Here is a 2,183-nt window from a genome sequence, read left to right as displayed (position 1 = left end):
GGGGGGGGGGGGGGGGTAGCATCTTATATAAAATCTAGATATTTTATTTATCTAGAAGAAACTGTATTGGGAGGTAACAGGTTTACTCCTGGTTCTCACTTCTATTTTATCCTTGTGTATGGTTGCTAGTCTAGTTCTAGCTCTTCTCTCTCCGCAACAAAATCAAGAGAAGGTAAACTCAAGATAAACTCCATTGGCGACTATTCTCCATTCTCTTCTTACTTTAAAAGGCTCCAAAACTTTCCTTGACAATTTGATTTAAAAGTCGTTTCTGGATCGACATGGTACAGTGGTAGGCGATTATATTAATATATTAAAGAAGACTTTATTTTTCTTGTTCTTATTGTTAAAAAGCTGTTCTCGAATTACTAGTTTACAAGTAATTAAAGAGAAGCTTATTAATTGACAGCTTCTTTTTGTTTCCACGTTTAAGTGTATCAATGCTGTTTAACGCTTGATAAAAATTAATAATTAAACAGAATGTTGTCTTCATTATATTGATACAATCGCCTACCGCCGTAGTTGAGCTGAAAATGCAATATTGTAGAGAAATATTTTGGCAATTACAGGGTGTGTATTTCTAATTACTAAGTAAGAGTGCAAAATAGATCTTTACTTAGCAATTACACAACGTGTAAACGTCTAAAAGGTTTTCTAGAAAATTTCTCTACAATACTGCACTCTCAGCTCAAGTACTATGTCTAGCTAGACACTCCCTTTAAGATTGATTTTAATGTCCTTATTTAAGAATATTATATACGCCAATACAGGGTTAACCTCACAGGATTAAACTTAAGGAGAAAACTGTGAGAAATATAATCTTTTTTTAAATGGTGGAATTTGGAAACTGGAAACTTGTTTCTTTCTTTAAAGAATCACAAAGATTCTATTAAAAGTCACTTTTCAACACATTGGAACAAATTCAACCGGCTAATGAGTTTATTTGTCGTCATTATATTCTCATCCTGTGTGGGTAACCCTGTAGATCAAGCATGAGATTCTACTCTAAAAATTATTTTTCCCAAGAAGACATTTTATAAAGTTTAATTGTTTAGGTTTTGAAGAAGGACTCTAACCCCATATTTACCATTGAACCAAACCAATCTGAAATGATTAACATCTCGACCAGCCCTCCTGAGGAACAAAAATCATTTCCTGAACGGAGAGCTCTTCGACCCAAGATTGATAAATCTAGGACGAAAGATTTACTAACTGGACCTGTGTATAGTAATCCACTTGTCCAAAGTAACACGCCTCTGTATAGTACCGCACCTGTGTACAGTGCCGCAAGACCTGTTTACAATACGGCTGAATCGTCTTCACATAGAGGCATTCAGTCCCCGGATTTGTTTACAACAAAAATTACTAGTACAGTCTAATGCGGTGGTAGGCGATTATATCAATATAATAAAGGCGACTTGTTTATTTAAGTTTTAATTGTTAAAAACCTTTTTTCGAATCAAAAGTTTACAACTCATGCAAGTAATTTAAGAGTTGCTTTTTTAATTGACAACTTCTCTTTGTTTCGATGTAACTAGTACATTGTACAACTAGTTTTCCAGGTTTATGCCAAAAGAATAAACTGTTAAAACCTAATTTTTGCATCTTATGTTCTCCCGTGGTAAAATCACACATTCAGTAACACAGCTGGTTGTTCCAATTTTCTTTAAGGATCAAAACTTAAGAGAAAAAGAATTGGTTTACATTTTGTCTGTATATCTACAGTCATAACCAGAAAACTCTGGAATAGGAAGACGTCTTTTAAGCTTAAATTATGACTTTAGTCCAATGAGCATAGGAAACAGAAATTATTCAATGTAAACAGACCCATTTCACTTGTTTTGTGATTTAATAAGTGCCTAGTAAAATTATTTGCTTTATAACAACATCAAATACACTTTCGAAAGTCGTCTTCCTATTTCAGAGTTTTCTGGTTATGACTGTATACAAAGTTAACGAAAAGGCGCTGAAACACTTTCGTCTTTTAATTTTTTTCGTTGTTTAATACATATTTATAATAATAATTATGTTAGTTTATAAATCTTTGGCACACTTACAATTTAGAACAATGGTTTGTGTTTGAAAATTCATACTTATGTACAAACATAAAAATTTTCTTTACGTTGCACATTGTTCCTTTTTCTGTTGAGCAAAATTTTGAAGTCGTCTGTTATATTCAAATC

General features: G+C 32.8%; 1 protein-coding gene across 1 annotated transcript; it reads left to right on the top strand.

Moving 5' to 3' along the window:
- Nucleotides 1-59: 59 nt before the first annotated feature.
- On the top strand, nucleotides 60-1,596 carry LOC111699215 (uncharacterized). Its single transcript, XM_023469827.1, has 2 exons — nucleotides 60-172; nucleotides 1,056-1,596. The coding sequence occupies exons 1-2, from the start codon at nucleotides 119-121 to the stop codon at nucleotides 1,377-1,379; spliced, it is 378 nt and encodes a 125-aa protein (XP_023325595.1). The 5' UTR covers nucleotides 60-118; the 3' UTR covers nucleotides 1,380-1,596.
- Nucleotides 1,597-2,183: the final 587 nt, after the last annotated feature.

Source organism: Eurytemora carolleeae, unplaced genomic scaffold, assembly GCF_000591075.1.
Source record: "Eurytemora carolleeae unplaced genomic scaffold, Eaff_2.0 scaffold16, whole genome shotgun sequence".
Lineage (NCBI taxonomy): Eukaryota > Metazoa > Arthropoda > Copepoda > Calanoida > Temoridae > Eurytemora > Eurytemora carolleeae.
This window is presented reverse-complemented; position numbering and strand designations above follow the sequence as displayed.

Excerpts from the sequence above, each read along its gene's own strand:
- LOC111699215 (XM_023469827.1), top strand. The coding sequence starts at position 119 with ATGGTTGCTAGTCTAGTTCTAGCTCTTCTCTCTCCGCAACAAAATCAA. Across the intron at positions 173-1,055 it reads CGCAACAAAATCAAGAGAAG|GTTTTGAAGAAGGACTCTAA; the intron begins GTAAACTCAAGA and ends TTAATTGTTTAG.